The sequence below is a fragment of the Sceloporus undulatus genome, chromosome 2 (genome assembly GCF_019175285.1).
Source record: "Sceloporus undulatus isolate JIND9_A2432 ecotype Alabama chromosome 2, SceUnd_v1.1, whole genome shotgun sequence".
In the NCBI taxonomy this organism is placed as follows: domain Eukaryota; kingdom Metazoa; phylum Chordata; class Lepidosauria; order Squamata; family Phrynosomatidae; genus Sceloporus; species Sceloporus undulatus.
Window position 1 is genome coordinate 133,123,432 of NC_056523.1, and position 17,818 is coordinate 133,141,249.

Genomic DNA, 17,818 nt, shown 5'->3' on the forward strand with positions numbered 1-17,818 from the left:
TTAATCTCTCTTCTCCAGGCACAATATATAGGCTGTCGCCCACTGTCCCCTCCTCTTGTCAAGCTATAAATAGATTGATTCATGGAGCTGATCTGTCTAATTATATCTATTCACGTCAAATATGAATGGGAATCCTGCTAGGAGTTAAGATTGCCAAAAGGGTTTTGACCTAAGGAAGAAGGGGCGGATGCTGTGTATGCAAATCACTCCCTATATAAGTAGCCTCGTGTCCAGCCTCTTATGTCCTTGCACCAACAGCCTAAAGGTAAGCGTGTGAGGAGCTTGTGTTTCAAAGGAATTGGATCTTAATAGTTCTCACCCCAGTGCATTCCTGCTGCCTTGTGTACTTCTGAGCAGGGACTGCTTATGTCAATAAGGATTTAAAATCTACCTTCATCCATTTCTACTCTGTCATTTATTGCTCTGGTAAAGGATCTGTCATTTTTATTTTGCAGTATTGGCCAGCTTGACCCTGCTTTATTATTCATCTGATAACACCCAAGGTAAGATCCTGATTTTCTAAATCCCTGGGGATAGCCAGATGCACACTAGAGAGGCATCTGCATGCAGCTCAGTAGGCAGCTCAGGCAACAGGGATTCAGCCTGTGCTGTATGGGGTTACACTCCCGTTAAATCTCAAGTTTGCAACTTGGATGTACTCCTGGACATAATCCAAAACCTTGGATGTCCAGATTTCAGCGTGTCTTGGAGCACATTTGTACAGTTAAGTCTAGTGCTCCAGCTGCACCCCTTCCTTGAGAACTCAGATCTGGCTATGGTAATACATACCTTGATTATATTCGGTTTGGATTTTTGTAACACACAATACACAGAGCTACCATTGGAAACTGTTCAAAAACCTACGGAACAGACTTACAACCAACATCATATTGATTATAACCTTAAATTGAAATAGTGTTATCTGATTAGCTTCAAAGCATATAACTCCCTTGTTGAAACAAAACTACAGATCATAGCCTATAAAGCTCCACATGAAAGACTCTTATCTCCCTATATGAACATCAGAGGAAGGCTTTCTTTCACTCCTGTTACCCTCACGCATCCATTTGATGGGGACACAGGAGAGAGCCTGCTCAGTGACTGCTCCCACAGTGGAATTCCCTACCATGGGAAGCTAGCCTGGCCCCCTCTCTGCCCACTTTTCACCATCAGGCTTTCAAGTGAGGCTTTAATGGCTTCCATGAGCATTTTTATGGGGGTGGATGAATAGTCTAGTTTTAACTGTTGTGCGTTTTTCGATGATTTTATGCTGTTCAATTTGTGATTTTAAAATGGAGATCTTTCAATTGTGTTTTAACTTTATTGTCGTGATTTTAGCTAATTTTGTTTTACTGTTTGTGAACTGATTCCCACAAGTGGCATGAAATTTCAATCAGTCGATCAGCATATTGCTTCATCCTGACATTCATGGACTCTGTGAGGCTATATCAGAATTTTTACTAGCAGGAGAAAGGAATTAAGATAGCGCTTCTGATGATACTGATACCCTTTCTAGCCCAGCCCTTCTTAACAGAATGTCTGAAGCAGCAGAAATGGATGGGTCAAATCCACAAAGATGCTTTATGGGACAGACCCATAGCCAACATCGTATCAAGCATTACTTTAAACGAAAATGATAATTAAATTAAAATAAATAATAATAAAAATAAATTATCTGATTAATTTCAAATATAGGAGATAAAAATAAAACTGAAATATTTACAAGTAAGACATTTATTATATCTTTAATAAAATTAATCAAATATTATTTTCTAACTACTATGCTCAGAAGGATAATTTGCTTGACTCTTTAAGCAGAATGGCCTAGTTTCAACTCCTTTCCTTTACTGAGCACAGAAAATATTTCCCCATTTAAATCTGTCAGTGTAAGTTTATTTTATTTATTTATGAAGACAATTCATATTCTGCTCTTCAGTTGCAACAGTAATTCTCAGCACAGCTTGCAAGAAATTAAAAATTAGCCCCTCCCCCAAATTAAAATGATGGTTTAGCCCTGATGGCTCTTTGGGCATTAGCAGTTTATATTATCCAGTATCATGGAATATGAAACAAATCCCATGGAAATGAACTAATCTAGTATCTAGAATTCAGAATGTGCATGTGCAAGCTATGTGAGCTTTTACATGCAAAACAATAATTTAGTTCCAGATGAAACTGCAAGCTTTCAAAAAAGTACTCGCTTAAATACCATAGGAAGTATTTCCACATTTTCACAAAATGATTCATTCTTTTTGATTCAGATTTTTATTGGCTGAGTTGCACACTATAAATTGCAGCCATGTCGTCTGATGCTGAGATGGCTATCTTTGGGCCAGCTGCTCCTTATCTCCGAAAACCAGAAAAAGAGAGAATTGAAGCCCAAAACAAGCCCTTTGATGCCAAGAACTCAGTTTTTGTAGTGGATCCTAAGGAGTCCTATGTCAAAGGCTCTGTCCAGAGCAGGGAAGGAGGGAAGGTCACAGTCAAGACTGAAAAAGGAGAAGTGAGTAAAATACAATAAATACATTATTATTATTATTATTGTTGTTGTTGTTGTTGTTGTTGTTACCTCTCTACTTTCTAAGAAGATATAACTGGCTCTGTTCTTTATTTACTAGTCTGTAACAGTTAAAGAAGACCAAATCTTCTCCATGAACCCTCCCAAATATGACAAAATTGAGGACATGGCCATGATGACCCATCTCCATGAACCTGCTGTCCTGTATAACCTCAAAGAGCGTTATGCAGCCTGGATGATCTATGTAAATATATTCTGAATTAACATTTGTCTTCCCTTTTATAGAACTAAGTTTTAAAATATCAACATCTTGTATTTTGTGATTAAAAACACTTTATGTTACTGAGTGAATCAGCAATAGGAATTAGACAGTAATGTACTGGTAAACTACGTACTTATGAAATAAGGTTCTTCTATAGCAATGGTTTTCAAAACAACCTTCAAGTTGTTTAGACATCAATTCCCAGATGCCACAGACATCTTGGTCAACAGTCAGGAATTCTGGGAGCTGAAGTCCAAAACATCTGGATCAAAATTTGGGAACCACTGCCCTATATGTATGTACCCAGTCTAAACTGCCAGCAATTGCGTTTATACTTATCAAGAAGACAGTTCTAGGAGTTCCTGTTTCCACTTTTATCACTCACCTTTTTAAACCAGTTCAAGCCTCCTAGGCTGGAGCCAGGATGTGGGATGAAGGCGGGGACTATCACTCACTAAATTGCCAGCCACCATCAGACTGGGTTCAAACCAGATCCCAGTGGTGCTCTGCCAGCATTTTTTAGAAGTCGGAACCTTTCCATCTTCTAGAAAGTGCTGGTGGAGTGTGGCTGGGACCCGGCTTGGACCCAGGCTGATGGCAGCCGGTGGTTTGGCAGCGATTTAGTGAGCAATAATCCCCACCTTCATCCCACATCCTGGCTCCAGCCCAGGAGGCTTGAATTGCTTTAAAAAGGTGAGTGATAAACTCCTTAGACTGGGTATTTTCTTAATCTAACAGGTATTATTACCTATCCAAAACCAAACTACCCCAAAATACTTTGCATACCACAGAGATAGCTTAAACCAGTATGCTTGTTACTTGGAAAATCCATTCCTCCCATCTACAGCCCTGACTCCTGTCAGTAATATAGTTGCAGCATGATCAATAGAACAGGTTAGCCGAGGGTGGTGGCTGTAACATTACCATTATTATTATTTATTATTATTATTATTATAACCTTTATTTATGAAGCACTGTAAATTTCACAGCGCTGTACATGCAATCTTTTTAGTTAGATGGATCCCTGCCCTCGGGTTCAATTTAAAAAGACATGACACAGAAGGAGAGGGAGTGGTGGAGGGAAAGGGTAAGAGGTCCAGCAGTTCTCTCTACCTCTGAGGCCTGGACCAAGGCAGATGGACTGAGGGAGGCTGGGCTTCATAATGGATGGTTAATCATTTTCCAGGGAAAATACATACTCTCAAGTAGGATAATGCATATACAATACATAGCAATACAGGAAAGGTTTGATAAAGGCACCAAAAGAACATCAATAGTAAGCGACAATAGCAATGCCGGGGAAGGCTTTACCATCTTTACTAATCAAAAAGTGACAGTGCTTTGATCCTATAAATCCTTGCTGTGCTTCAACTTTGTTGACAGAAAAATTAAGTACCTCTTTCTTCTTACAGCCTACTCTGGGCTCTTCTGTGTCACTGTCAATCCCTACAAGTGGCTGCCAGTGTACAACCCAGAGGTGGTAAATGCATACAGGGGCAAGAAGCGTCAAGAGGCTCCTCCCCACATCTTCTCCATCCTGAAAATGCGTATCAGTTCATGTTAACTGGTGAGTAAAAGGTTGGATTTGAGAGAATTAACATAATCCTAGGAGAAGCTCAAAAACCTGCGTAGGAAATGAAACCCAGACTAGATAGCAAGTAATTGATCAGCATTAGAGAGCAGTCTCAAAATAAATAAGAAATTCCTAACCTTGCCAATTCACTTGCAGCTTAATTCTTGCTCGTAGGTTGAAGCTGACTCTACTTCACCAAAATATGGGGAGTCAGCTGTGAAGGGAAAAAACAAAAACAAACAAGACTACTTGTCATTGCTTCCATTTGTCAATGTCAATTAATATGAGCATTTTTCCCATTTGTGTGCTTTTAAATTGATACTTGAGGTAAAATCCATGAGAGAGTTATTTACAGTTAGCACATCCATGTAAATTTATCTTTTTTTCCTGCAAAAGTCACATTAGAGGCAGTTAAAAAAAAATGGTGGCCACATGCTCCCCATTGATAAAAGGTATTATACACATAGATTTTGCTACAAAAAATAAAATTCAGTCCAGTCCTTATGGCCCAGCATCTATTCACACATTACATTTTTTAATTCACACAAGCAGTATAATTTTCCTAAGGTACATGAAGAAACATGTTGCTTTATCTAATAGTTCCTAAAATTTGCCAGTTCACCTTCCTTTTCTCCATACCAGTAAAATACATAAAATGCTTTTGCAGACTTAATATAGGATATGAAAGTGGCGCTAAATTCCAGAATGTAAGGCGCACTCAGTATGACCTCTTCTGCACTGAGCCATGCTGGCTCCACCCTTCAGAGAAGAAGGGTTTCCCACTTTTCTTCCCTAGTGTTTCTCGCCAATGCACTTTCCCCTTCTAGTAAGTTATGAAACTGCCTAACCAGCTCAACACATAGCGAGTGACCAGTGTGATCCTGGGGTTCTCACAGGGACTTGGACCAACTGGATCAAAGTTCACCTCCTCCTCACCTTCAGGGCCTTCTATATTCTAGTAATGGCGGAAGCCTTCTGGTTGTAGCTTCATGTCTGTCACTGTGGAGCTTCTCTCGGCATAGTGTGGGTCTCTATACTGGAGAAACACATTCAAATAATCCTCGCCTGCTCCAGTAAACTAGTTCTGAGGTTCAAGATTGCTTTGTCTGTCCTTTATTACAGTGAAAAATTACTTTTCATTCACAATCTGTTACAACACATAAGTTCACATGATGAGTCTTGTTTGCTGTCCCCATTCTGCATTTACTACAGGAATGGGCGGGGACAGTATGCTGTTACTCAAAGACCTTTTCTTCTTTTTCTTTTTTTTTTGGTCATCCTTGAACTCCTAGATGCCCCTGGTGACTATTTTTCTGGCAAAAAGAAAAGAAAGATGAATTGGCTCTCAATTCGAGAGCTACGGTTCATTTGTACTTAAATTGGTTGTGGAGTGTCCTGTACTGTTTAACGGAAAATGTATTTTATAAAATGTGTGTGTGTGGGTGGTAATAGAGAGAGACAGAACAAATACACACAGTGGGATGGAAATAGGAGACACTGTCTTACAGTAGTTCCACTATCTATGGGACAGGTTCCAGAGCAGTATCAGGGGTTTTCATTTCAGTCCATGGCTATTAGCTGTGAGGTACTTCAAGGTTCCAACTTATCCCCCATGCAATTCAATATCTGTATGAAGCTGCTGGGTTAGGTCTTTTAGAGTTTCTGTCTCTCCTTGTCATTGGAATTTGCAGGGACTCTGCAGTACTGGACTCTATAATGGGCTGGATGAGGGCCATAAAGTAGACTTGATAAGTGGATGTTCTGTGGATCCAGCCTGTCCTAGATGGGCTATAGTCTCCCTGAAGAGCAAGTGCTTGGGAGTACTCCTGGATCCATTTTTCTTACTGAAGGCTGGACTCTCTGGTTCAGAGTGTTTGGCACTTTGACCATACAACAACTACAGCCTTTAGTTCATGTACTGGTAACCACTGATTAGACCACTGTAATGAGCTCTATGTGTGTTTGAAAATGACTCAGAAGCTGCAGTGGTCAACTGTTCATAGAATCATAGAATCATAGAGTTGGAAGAGACCGCAAGGGCCATCCGTCCAACCCCCTGCCATGCAGGAAATCCAAATCAAATCATCCTCACAGATGGCCATCTAGCCTCTGTTTAAAGACCTCCAAGGAAGGAGACTCCACTACACTCGGAGGGAATTTGTTCCACTGTCCGACAGCCTTACTGTCAGGAAGTTCTTCCTAATGTTGAGGTGAATTCTTTCTTGTAGCTTGCAACCATTGCCAGGTCCTAGTCTCTGGAGCAAGTGATAACAAGTCAGCTCCCTCCTCAGTATGGCATCCCTTCAAGTATTTAAACAGGGCTATCATATCATCTCTTAACCTTCTTCCCAGGCTAAAACATCCCCAGCTCCTTAAGTCGTTCCTCATAGGACATGGTTTCTAGACCTTCACCATTTACTGCCCTCATTGCTCATTGACACTTCCAGTTTCAACATCTTTTTGAATTGTGGCCCCAGAACTGGAACACATATGGCCAGCGATGGGGCACTATTACTCCCTTGATCTAGATAGATACCTTACTATGCAGCTAAAATTGCATTGGGCCTTTTTAGCTGCCGCATCACAACTGTTCACTCATGTTCAGCTTGTGGTCTACTTGGACTCCAGATCCTTTCACACATAGTCCGTTCAGCCATGTGTCCCCATCCTATATCTGTGCATTTTATTTTTCCGCCCTAAGTGCAGTACCTTGCATTTCTCCCTGTTGAAGTTCATTTGTTAGCTGTGGCCCAACTTTCTAGTTATTCAGGTCATCTTGAATGTTGATCTTGTCCTCTGAGTGTTAGTTACTCCTCCTAATTTGGTGCATCTGCAAATTTGATAAGAAGGCTTCCAATCTGTCATCCAAGTCACTGATAAAGATGTTGAATAGCACTGGGCCCAGGACAGACCCTGTGGGACCCCACTGGTCACTTTCTCCAGGATGAAAAGGAGCCATTGTTAGCACCCTTTGGGTTCGGCCGTCAACCAATTAGATCCATGTAACAGTTGCCTTGTCTACCACATTTTAAAGCTGTTCAAGAATGTCATGGGAACTTTGTCAAGGCCTTATGAATCAAGATATACATATCCACAGCGTTCCCTTCATCTACCAAGCTGTAATTTTATCAAAGAAAGAGATCAGGTTTGTCTGGCAGACTTGTTTCTCTGAAACCCTGTTGACGTTTTGTGATTATGGCATTGCCTTCTGAATGTTCACAGACTCTCTGTTTAATGATCTGCTCGAATCTTTCCTAGTACTGATGTCAGACAACTGGACGATAATGTTTGGATCCTCTTTTTTCCCCTTTTTGAAGATGGGGACAACTTTGCCCTCCTCCACCTGCTGGATCTCTCCTGTTTCCAGGAGTTTTCAAAGATTATTCAATGGCTCCGATTACTTGCCAGTTCTTTTAATACCTTGGATGAGTCATCTGGTCCCGGAGATTAAATTTATTAGATTAAAAGGTTTTCCTCTACTATCTCTTTACTTATTCTGTACTGAAATGCCCCTATCCTGTCCTCTGCTCCATTATCTTCAGGTTGAGCACCCTTTGCCTTTTCGAGAAGACTGAGGCAAAGAAGGTGTTGAGTAATTCTGCTTTTTCTGTCTTCTGTTAGCATTTTCCATCTTCTCCACGCAGTGGCCCTACCGTTCCTTCTTCTTCCTTTTGTGCGGACATATCCAAAAAAGCCCTTTTTATTGTTCTTAACCTCTCACAGTTGAGTTCATTCTGCGCTTTAGCTTTTCTGACTTTACCCCTACATGCTTGCTATTTTTTGAATTCCTCTTTGGTGATTTCCCATTTTTCCATTTCTTATACATTTTTCGTTAAAAACTTAGCTCAGTTCAGATAATGATAGATGTCTGAATCACTGACATCTAAAGCCTGAATGCTTGGGAAGACTGCCTAAAGATGAAGGTCTGCTGGGCTGGGGGCTCCTCTGTGTCCCATGATTGAGGTCAATACACTGTTTGAGGAAATGGGAAAGGGTCTTCTTCGGTATGATACTCCAACGAGGGAATGTCATTCCCTTGGAAGCCTGATTGGCACCAATGCTGGTTTCTTTTAAAGTAAAAGCATGGCTATTCATTAAAGATTTTGGGTCTCACTAACTTACTTCAAATTTTATGCAGGGTTTTAAAACTTTTAAAATCTTTTAAACTTGCTTCATCTGTTTAATATGTTTTTAGTCTATTTAAATTATTTTTATTCAAAATTCCTTTAATGTGTAAGTATTGATTTTACCTGTATGTCACCCTGACATTTTTTGATATAGGGTAGGATATATGTGTGTGTGTGTGTGTGTGTGTGTAGGCGCGCGCACTAGATTTTATCAGATAGTATGTCACTTTACGTGAAAAATTCTGAGTCAACAATCCAATCTCTGCATTAAACTCTGCAGACTTTATAAAATATGCAAATTAAACAAAGTTATTTTTTGTTTTGCATAATTTATTCCAGTTTTGGCAATAGTAAAGAGGTAAAAAAGAACTATGCAGATCACTGGAATTCAACTTACCCTTGCTTTTGATTTTTCATCAAGAATTGTCAACATGCAGCCTTTGCAGGCATTAAGGGCTATATAGGTGTTCAAAAAGAAACTGACATAAATAATAAAAGATTCCTAAGTATCGGAATTGTACGTGTTTCATAAAATTCAGTACTATTGTTTAGCACTTCTATGGTAACAAACCATACACACAATCTTGGCTTTATCTTAAGTACTTGGTGATTATTATATCATGTCTACATCAAAGTCATAATAAAAAAATCTTAAGCATATGTACTCAGAACCAAATCCCAGTGAATTCAATGTGACTCTGTTACAAGTAAGTTCACAAAGAAGTATAGTCATAGTATCCTAATAAGACTCCTTAATTACATGTCTTTCCAGATCGTGAGAATCAGTCAATCCTGATCACGTAAGTTTATTTCTTTATTGGGATCTGTGTTGGATTTGTTGTATCATACAGCTTTTCACCATGAAATAGCTCCTGTTACCTTGCTATTTTGCATACATTTTGATAGACAATGGTCAAGATTCTGCATCATCAGACATAGCTACAATGATGGAACTCTGTCATCATAGTTATGTGTAATGATGTCAGCTACCCAACACATACTTTTTGGACTTGGCAGTTCCCCAGTCAAAGAGTTTCTGAGGCACTATTGATGAGAGCACTGGGAAATTATGTCTGAAGTGTTCTCTTGGCTACAAGACACTTTGGGAACAACATTCAGATGGAGATATCCCTCAGGGTCCTGTCTGCTTGTTTCTAGCCACCCAAAATCAGGAGAGGGCTGTAGACATCATTTTTAGTTTCCCAATCTATAATGTCTCAAAAGATCTTTAACTGAGGCACTGCAAGGATGAAATTGTAAGTTTCAGTTGCCCACAGCCATAACTGCGGATCCCCAGCAGTTATGAGATCGAAAGTTCAGCTTACAGTTTAGGATGCCAGCCAATCTTTTCTATATAGAGATTTTCAATCTCTCATTTATTTTATCTTCTAGTTAGTTAATTCACTGTGAAAAAATGTGTCATTATTGGCTAGTCCTCTTTAATTTTACACACTTCTATGCTTTTGTCAACAGTGGAGAATCTGGTGCTGGAAAGACTGTGAACACGAAACGTGTCATTCAGTACTTTGCAACAATTGCAGCCACAGCTGACAAGAAAAAAGAGGAACCAGTTGCACAAAGCAAAATACAGGTATGCTTTTTCTGAACAAGGATGAGATGGCATTTTGTACAACTTCTGTTTGACTGATTTTGATAATTTGATATTTTCATTGCAGGGCACTCTTGAAGATCAAATCATCAGTGCCAATCCCTTGCTGGAAGCTTTTGGAAATGCCAAAACTGTGAGGAATGACAACTCCTCACGTTTCGTAAGTATTTAACACAGTATTTTTTATTCATTTTTGTTTAGTATAATGCTTTCTCAGATAGTATCTCTGAAGTGTCCATGAAAATGTATGCCAAACTGGTCTCCTATTATTTTTAATTGCATATAATTTCCTCTTTTTAAAGGGTAAATTCATCAGAATTCATTTTGGTGCCACAGGCAAACTGGCTTCTGCTGACATTGAGACATGTAAGGGACCGTCCTTCCTTCCTTCCTTCCTTCCTTCCTTCCTTCCTTCCTTCCTTCCTTCCTTCTCTCCATCCTTCTTTCCCACTAGTTTCTTATTTGGTTCTTTTTGTTTCTTCTTTTTTTCCAGATCTGCTGGAGAAGTCCAGGGTTACTTTCCAGCTGAAAGCTGAAAGGAGCTACCACATCTTTTATCAGATTATGTCCAACAAGAGGCCAGAATTGATTGGTAAGAGCTTTTCCCTGAGTAGCAGGCTTAACTTTTGTTAAAAATTGTCATGGATTATTTGCATATTGAATGAGAGGGGAAAATGACCATACTTGGTTTTCTACATTTCAGAGATGCTTCTCATTACCACCAACCCTTATGACTTCCACTTTGTGAGTCAAGGGGAAATCACTGTTCCTAGCATAGATGATCAAGAAGAGCTGATGGCTACAGATGTAAGTAATATGAATAGCTCAAGGTTTTTTGCCATAGGTGTGAGAAAAGATGAAGGATAGTCACTCAAAAATTTTTATTCAATTGTCAGAGTGCCATTGACATCTTGGGCTTCAATCCTGATGAAAAGACAGCCATTTACAAGCTGACAGGAGCTGTCATGCACTACGGGAACATGAAGTTCAAGCAGAAGCAGCGTGAGGAGCAGGCTGAGCCAGATGGCACTGAAGGTATTTGCACAATTTCAAATGGAAATATTAGCAAAGATTTTAAAAGCTGCTTAATCCTCAGCTGCCCCTTACTTTCACTTGAACAGCTGAAGTTGAATGCATAAGAACAAGGTCCAAAGGCTACAGTCCCATTCAATACTAAACTGGGAATAAGTCCCATTTAACTCAGTGGGGCCTGCCTCTGAACAGACATGTAAATAATTCCCCTGGTAATCACAATTTTTTAAAAAAATGAAGGAAGTGTTCTGCAACAATGATTTTTCTGTTGTTATTCCTTCTAAAACCTGTCTTAATGCTTTTTTGTTGTTGTTCACTCCATCAGTACTGTTTATTTGCACATACCTTTTTCCAGTATAAATAATACATATATAACATTTCATTTTTTCACCTTTATTTTCAGTTGCTGACAAGGCAGCCTACCTCATGAACCTCAATTCAGCTGATCTGCTGAAAGCTCTGTGCTACCCTCGAGTCAAGGTCGGCAATGAGTTTGTCACCAAAGGCCAAACTGTCCAGCAGGTAATAATCTTCAATACAAGGTTTGTGGTGGATACAAGTATTACTCCATTTGCATGCTGATCAGACTCTCTCTCATTACATTTTTGTAGGTGTACAACAATGTTGGTGCTCTGGCTAAAGCTGTCTTTGAGAAGATGTTCTTGTGGATGGTTGTTCGTATCAACCAGCAGCTGGATACCAAGCAGTCTAGACAGCACTTCATAGGAGTGTTGGATATCGCTGGCTTTGAAATCTTTGATGTAAGGAAATGGGGCCTCTGCACTCACTGTATGAAGCAAGAAGTGGGAATTTTAGAAGTATTCAGCAGTTATAATATGTAAAGTTCAACCATGTTCTGAATGTAAAGGCACTGAAGAAGTGAAATTGTTTTCAAGCTGACGAGAAGGATGATTGACACAGAAATATCTGGCACAGATAGGAAATTGTAGAAATGATTTGGCACAGAGGACATGGCTTATGAATGCAAGGCATCTCTGGGAACAGGGCAGAGTATAAGGCAAGCACAGAAAATGGTGAACCAAGAGCATATATGTAAACCTGACTAGACCTTTTAGGACTTGGAATACTTTCCAGGAAGGTATTCAGCCATTTATTAAATTTACATAGACCTTTAATACTGATGGAAATGTGTGCTGTTGTTTTTTAAATTAATACTAAGCTTTAGAAAAGTATGGTTAAGAGGATTGATAAACACTGTAGTCTCATTAAAAATATTTTTGCATTGTTTAGTTTAACAGCCTGGAGCAGCTCTGCATCAACTTCACCAATGAAAAACTGCAACAGTTTTTCAATCACCACATGTTTGTGCTGGAACAAGAGGAGTACAAGAAAGAAGGAATTGAATGGGAATTCATTGATTTTGGAATGGACTTGGCTGCCTGCATTGAACTCATTGAGAAGGTCTCTTAAAATCATTTGTTTAACTTACATGTATCTGCAATCAGTCACTGATTTAGGAGCACACTTGAGATCAGCTTTAATTCTAAAAACGGTTTTTCATATTTTCATGAATTCCATTTATTCTTAGGATATTCAAGATCATGTACATTTCTTAAGCCTATTGTAAGATATGGAGATGACCCACTCACTAACTGAAGTGTCTTTATTATTAATTGCTCTTATTACTCTTGGTAGTGTGTTTGTTGTTAACTGTAAATTACTTCTGGCCACTCGTTGGTGAACACCAAGAAAATAACTTTATTTACATTGAGAACCTATGATTGTATCTTTCCTTGTGGATGGTTCTCAAGCTTGTATACAAGTATACAAGTTACTTCAGTATTTATTACATTTACTTTCTTTCACTGACTATATTTATAGCAATATAATAACAACAAGTACATTTCTATTCCACTTATCAGTGAACTAAGCACTTCCTAAGTGGTTTACAATGTGTAAGCTAATTGCCCCCAACAAGCTGGGTACTCATTTTAGCAACCTACGGAAGGATGCAAGGCTGAGTGGCCCCTGAAACCCCTGGGATCGAACTCACAACCTTGTGGCTTGCAGGACAGGCATTTAACCACTGCGCCAACAGGGCTCCCTATATATTTACATTTCTTTACTGACTTAGTTCACACAGAACATATGCCCTTAATACCACTGGACTTCTCTTGTCCTCTAGAAGTTCCTTTTTACTGAACTGGGAGTCTTGAATCCCATCCAGCTGAACTCATATTTCTAACTGCACCTCCTGGCAGTTTTAAAACACTTCCTCAACAGGTTCAACAGACACACTCTCTTCTACAATCTATTCAATAGGAGTATGAATCCTATGAATCTTAGACTTTATACACAAGTCACAATTCTTCAGAACTATTGTGGACCTGAGCCTTTGCTTCACTAGGTCACCACTACTCACAGAGCCTATTAAACTGGTTTCCTAGGACTTTCTTTTTAGTCCTTTTTAAATTTATCCATCCCTATTTGGGAACCTAAATCCCAACTGCTCCATAGGCAGTTTATGTCACACACACACACCAGCTTTCTTGGCTGTTAATCCCTCAGGACCACAACACACTCTCCCACTCTCAATTGTTCCTCCTCCTTTTTATATCTGCTCATCCAACCAGCTCCCACCTTTTTTTGCCAGCTGGATCTTGATTGGCTTCCTTCAGTGACTGTCTCTCCACATAGGGTTATGGCTTCTTCTTAAAAATAATGATGTGTTTTATACTGTACTAGTTTAATTCTATTTTAATTCTCACTTTTATATGTTTTTAATGTATTGTTCTTTTAACCTGTAAGCCACTTTGTGTCTTAGTTTTGAGGAAAAAACAGGATGGTGATGATAATCATGGTGCGTTACAGACCGCTGAAAAGCGTCGGCCTGTACCCACCCCTTTCCTTGGGGTATCGGGGCCTCAGCGGCCAGAACGGCAGCTGCTGAGGCCCCAATCCGCCGCTTTCCAGGCCGCGGGGAAGCAGCAAAAGGCCGCTTCCCCGCAGCCTGGAAAGGGGTGTCCTTGGAGCTTCAAGCCCCAAGGACACCCCGTGGCGGTGGGGAGGAGGAGAAAGGGACCGCTTGGCCCCTTTCTCCCTTGCGTTGCTGGGCGCAGCCGTCTGAAAACTGCGCCCAGCGACGCAAAGCAGCGCCGCACACCAGGAAGGAGCTCCAAAATGGAGCTCCTTCCTGCTCCGTGCAAAGGGCGCACTAAGCATCCACGTGTGGAGCGACGACGTCATGTCCGCGCTGCCCAGTATAGAGGCGGCGCGGTCGTGACGTCATCATGGCAGCCCCCATGTAGATGGGGCGCCACCATTTTGTATGGACTCAGTACGTACTAGGGTTAGGGGGGGTGCGGAAGCACCGCACATTCCTAACCCTAGTATGGACTGACTCCGTACTAAATGGCCCGTCTGTAACGGGCCGATGATAGCTTTCTACAAGACTAATCTAATTTAGTAATCTTATATTTGTCTTCTGTTGTTGCTTCCCTCCAGCCTATGGGCATTTTCTCCATCCTAGAAGAAGAGTGTATGTTCCCCAAGGCAACAGACACTTCTTTCAAGAACAAACTTTATGACCAGCATTTGGGCAAGTGCAAGAACTTTGAAAAGCCCAAGCCTGGCAAAGGCAAAGCAGAGGCCCACTTTGCCCTGGTGCACTATGCTGGCACAGTTGACTACAACATCAGTGGCTGGCTGGAGAAGAACAAGGACCCCCTGAATGAGTCTGTCATCCAGCTCTACCAGAAATCATCCATGAAGACTCTTGCATTACTCTTTGCCGATCGCCCTGCAGATGCTGGTAATGACTCTACAGCTACAAACTTAATAGTTCCAAAGAAGATAGTTCTTTATGATATAATTTTATTTAATTGCTCAAAAGATGTCTAATTATTTTGTATTTTATATTTCTAAATGTTTAATTTAGAGGGCGGTGGCAAGAAGGCTGGAAAAAAGAAGGGTTCCTCTTTCCAGACTGTGTCTGCTCTCTTCAGAGTAAGTACAGTTTCTTTTTACTTGTGGAAGTGGCCATACACTTGCTTTAAATTAATAAGTACTTTTTCTGAATTATATCAGAAATGCAAAATCAGATCAATTAAAAAAAACCAGTAGAAGCAGAGAAAAGTATCCTGCAATTGCTCACTTATGCCACTATATTATTTCATATTAAACTTCATAAACACTGCAGAAGCAATGATATAAGGGTAGTGTGTTCAAATGCAGTATCCAAAAAGATTTTGGAAATGTTAGTAATTGTTCAAAGAGGTCTAATATGGGAGTGAGATATATTTAATGTGTAAGTGAAATATACTTAATAGTGAACATGACCAGATGTTTCTTACAATTTTTTTCTTCTTCTTAAAGTGGGTATCTACTACTTAGTTTAAAAACTGGTTTGGATAATTTGGTAGATAGAATCATGCGAACTGCACTTTATCCACATACAGATATAACAAATCCTTCTGGTCCCACAGGAGAACTTAAACAAACTGATGAGCAATCTGAAGAGCACCCATCCACACTTTGTGCGCTGTCTCATTCCCAATGAGACCAAAACTCCTGGTAAGGCAAATTAGTATACTATAATCAAAGAAAAAGTGTGATGTTCTCTGAGTTCTATCCTGTTGTGCTAATTACATTCTAATATTCTCTAAGGTGCCATGGAACATGAGCTTGTGTTGCACCAGCTGAGGTGTAATGGAGTGCTGGAAGGTATCCGAATTTGCAGAAAGGGATTCCCTAGCAGGATCATTTACGGTGACTTCAAACAAAGGTTAGCAGGCCCTATATTTTTCTCTTTTTATGCTTCTGAGATTTTTTAAAATACATGTTTACCGAGATATCAGTTCTACAAAGGCTAATCATTAGTAGCTCATAGTTAGTGTATTTAGAATATCTTAATGCTGGTTTTTTTTTAAAAAAATGTATCCATTAAGAACTAACTAAAGGATGAATAGTTCTATGTTTATAGTACATGTGCTTAAGTAAGTACGGATAGGATGAAGTATAACAGAGTTAATCATCAGGTGCATAACGGTATTCCATTATGGATTTTTTGCATTTCATCAATTTTTAGCAGCACACCAGGGCTTCAGGAGGGGCTAGGGAGAATAGTAATAGTAAGGTACTGTTGCTAATAAATCTATCAACAAACATTGTTGATGTTGCTGCTGGTGTGTGCCTTCAAGTCATTTCCAATTTATACTGGCAGGGTTTTCTTGGCAACATTTGTCCAGAGTGGGGTTTGCCCATTACCTTCCTCTGAGGCTAGGAGTGTGTGACATGTCCAAGGTCACCCAGTGGGTTTCCATGGCCAAGTGGGGAATCAAACCCTAATCTCTCAGAGTCAACAAATTCCCTGGACATGTGGTGGTATAGCTAAATTCAAATTTCATTTTAAGCCATAATAATTACATTGAGGAACATTTGTTCCATTTTTTGTCATGCTTTAACAAAATAAAAACTGTGACCTTCTCAAAACAGATACAGAATTCTAAATGCAAGTGCCGTCCCAGAGGGGCAGTTCATGGATAGCAAGAAGGCTTCTGAGAAGCTTCTTGGGTCCATTGATGTTGACCACACCCAATATAAATTTGGGCACACTAAGGTAAAATTACTTTCTGTCAAAATAATGTGACATTTCGATTTGCTGAGTGAGTGGCCAGTACTTTACAACATTTTATTTTTCCAGGTGTTCTTCAAAGCTGGGCTTCTGGGTACTCTAGAGGAGATGAGAGATGATAAACTGGCACAGCTGATCACACGCACCCAAGCTGTGTGCCGTGGCTACCTGATGAGAGTGGAGTTCAAGAAAATGATGGAAAGGAGGTAGGGTGTTTCCACCCATAAATCATGATCTCACTGACCTATTCAGTCCATAGACACTAGATAGCAGCAACAAAGCACTGAAATAATAGATTAATAAATGGTAAATACTGAAGCTTAGATCAAGTGTCTCAGTTAATTCTGGAATAATTCTCAAGATTTATTTTGTCTTCTTTATAGAGAGTCCATCTTCACTATTCAGTACAATGTCCGCTCATTCATGAATGTCAAACACTGGCCATGGATGAAGCTGTACTTCAAGATAAAGCCTCTGCTGAAGAGTGCTGAGTCTGAGAAGGAGATGGCCAATATGAAAGAAGAGTTTGAGAAAACAAAGGAAGATCTTGCAAAGTCAGAGGCAAAACGGAAGGAACTTGAAGAAAAAATGGTGTCCCTGATGCAAGAGAAGAATGATTTGCAGCTCCAAGTCCAGTCTGTAAGCATTTTTGTAACATTGTTGTCTTGTTCATTCAGGGTCTGATCAACATCTCATAAAGATATTCTTCACTGCGCATATTTTAGACTAAATGGGCATCAAGAAAAATAGAGTTCCATTTTTATGATTGTGGCACTGGCAGTTGGAGACTTTCAGGTCAGTAGGGTGATTCATCCACTCTGGGTTGTAGTTTGAACTGCAAGTGTGTTATCCAAGTTTTGACTTCAGCACCTTGATTAGCTCCTATTAGGTATGGACTAAACCTTGAAGCAGATTCACTGTTCTGTTGAAATGGGAACCATCATCTACCAGTGATTGGGGTGCACAATAAAGTACAAGGTGGAAGACAAAGGGGAAATGAACATCATTATGCCCTATTCCTTATTTTCTATTTTTGCTCTGGAATTTTTTGTTTCTCCATGATATCTCCAGCTTCTAAACTCTTTCCCTTTGTTCACTCTTTCC

At 39.9% G+C, this 17,818-nt stretch overlaps 1 protein-coding gene across 3 annotated transcripts in view; it reads left to right on the forward strand.

Annotated features, from left to right (window-relative positions):
* LOC121921424 (myosin-1B) overlaps positions 1-17,818 on the forward strand; it is a 110,870-nt gene that overhangs the window by 79,987 nt on the left and 13,065 nt on the right. Inside the window, exons 1-18 of one of the 3 annotated variants that reach the window (XM_042449514.1) lie at positions 4,198-4,347; positions 9,253-9,280; positions 9,954-10,071; positions 10,157-10,249; positions 10,392-10,455; positions 10,583-10,681; positions 10,793-10,896; positions 10,986-11,124; positions 11,525-11,643; positions 11,733-11,882; positions 12,373-12,543; positions 14,587-14,893; positions 15,020-15,087; positions 15,567-15,654; positions 15,748-15,865; positions 16,576-16,699; positions 16,784-16,920; positions 17,098-17,353. In XM_042449514.1, coding sequence (XP_042305448.1) covers positions 4,338-4,347; positions 9,253-9,280; positions 9,954-10,071; positions 10,157-10,249; positions 10,392-10,455; positions 10,583-10,681; positions 10,793-10,896; positions 10,986-11,124; positions 11,525-11,643; positions 11,733-11,882; positions 12,373-12,543; positions 14,587-14,893; positions 15,020-15,087; positions 15,567-15,654; positions 15,748-15,865; positions 16,576-16,699; positions 16,784-16,920; positions 17,098-17,353 — 2,193 coding nt within the window. In that variant the 5' untranslated portion in view covers positions 4,198-4,337. Of the gene's footprint in view, positions 1-4,197; positions 4,348-9,252; positions 9,281-9,953; positions 10,072-10,156; positions 10,250-10,391; positions 10,456-10,582; positions 10,682-10,792; positions 10,897-10,985; positions 11,125-11,524; positions 11,644-11,732; positions 11,883-12,372; positions 12,544-14,586; positions 14,894-15,019; positions 15,088-15,566; positions 15,655-15,747; positions 15,866-16,575; positions 16,700-16,783; positions 16,921-17,097; positions 17,354-17,818 lie in introns of those variants that run through there. The other 2 variants (XM_042449512.1, XM_042449511.1) reach the window with 2 other exon arrangements.